This window comes from Anopheles marshallii, chromosome 2, assembly GCF_943734725.1.
Source record: "Anopheles marshallii chromosome 2, idAnoMarsDA_429_01, whole genome shotgun sequence".
NCBI lineage: Eukaryota > Metazoa > Arthropoda > Insecta > Diptera > Culicidae > Anopheles > Anopheles marshallii.
Genome location: NC_071326.1, coordinates 32,173,370 through 32,174,820, shown reverse-complemented (window position 1 = coordinate 32,174,820; position 1,451 = coordinate 32,173,370). Strand labels below are relative to the sequence as shown.

The window sequence follows — 1,451 nt, the reverse complement described above, 5'->3', positions numbered from 1 at the left end:
CGGGGCGCGCGGTAGGGAAATTAATATCAATTGCATCGTAAAAAAATGGAATGCCAGTAATAAACGCTGTTTCTGCTGAGCGTGTTCCGAGTTCCCGGCGTTGATTAAGAAATGTGACCGGTACTGTCCACACTTTCAATTTAACTTTGCGCTACACCTGCGCTCGTTTGCTCGTTGCAAAGGAAAAAACATAGTAAACATGTCGGCGTCAAGGAGGCTGTGACTATTGGAGCTGTCAGACAGCAGTGAGCTATCAACATACACCATGAACCTAGACGCGACGCTTGACACGGCGGAGGAGATACGGTTTCTCAGCAAGGTGAGCGGTCTGGTGAAGCGACTGAGCCGTACCACGCACTTTAGCAACCAAGAGCTCGAGGTGGTACTGCTGGTGTACTATAAAATATTTAAGAATGATCCGGATGCGGCAGGTGGGCAGATTTCTCGCCAGCAGCTTACGACCGTGTTCGATACGGCGTTCGGTATCACGGATACGGCCGTCATAAGACGCATCTATGCGGCACTGGACGGTGGTAACAGCTCGCACGTGTCGATGGAAACGTGGGCCCGCATGGTGTCGCTGTACGTGCGCGGTACGCTCGAGGAAAAGATCCAGTACTGCTACCGGGTGTATGACATCCAGCGTGAAGGGATGATCCGGCGGGACTTCCTGATGGTGCTGTTGCGGGGAAGCGTGCGGCTGGAGGACGGTGTGGATGAGGCGGTGAAGGATTTGGTGGACATTTTGATGACGCGGCTCGATCTGGACCGTGATGGGGCGATCTCGTTCGAGGACTATCGGAAGAGCGTGCTTGGTACGCCTCTGCTGCTGGAGTGTCTCGGCCAAGCGCTGCCGGATCGGATCCATATGCAAGCATTCGCAGCAACGTTTCTCGTGATGTAATCCGGAATAAGAAAGGAAGGCAAATTGCTTCAAATATAGCCGAAAGTCACTATGAAGATGATGTGGAATAGAAAAACAAGATGCACTATGCAAGTAAATTCAAAACAGTCAACATTGTCACCGGGTCGACATAGTCGACATCGGAATGTACTCGAATCTTATATTTAAAATGGAATTTGATTATGGTTTTAAGTATTTGTAACGGAATAGACGCACTTTTGGTTGCCTTCTCATTCGAGTTCACTTATTAAAAATTGGATGTGCCTATGTGGAGAACCTTAAATGATATGGACTGAGTGGGTTATCTTGATCGCGATCTTAACATTAGGAAGTTTTGGACAATGTTCAGGTTTCAGACGCGTATATGAGTATTTTACCTATAAAATGCTAATTTCTATCGTCACGAGAGTTTCGAGTGTAGAAGATCCCTCGGAACACTAGCACGTATATCAGCATAAAGGTGATGCTGACTTACCACCAAAAAGTCGTTGACATTTTAGACGACTTCAAAATAGCCCAATGTCTCCCTATCCTAAAGTCTACCTTT

The 1,451-nt window shown here is 47.6% G+C and overlaps 1 protein-coding gene across 1 annotated transcript; it reads left to right on the top strand.

Annotated features, from left to right (window-relative positions):
* Positions 1-265: 265 nt before the first annotated feature.
* Positions 266-904, top strand: LOC128708875 (calaxin-like). Its single transcript, XM_053803854.1, has one exon. The coding sequence runs from the start codon at positions 266-268 to the stop codon at positions 902-904; it is 639 nt and encodes a 212-aa protein (XP_053659829.1).
* The last annotated feature ends 547 nt before the right edge of the window (positions 905-1,451 follow it).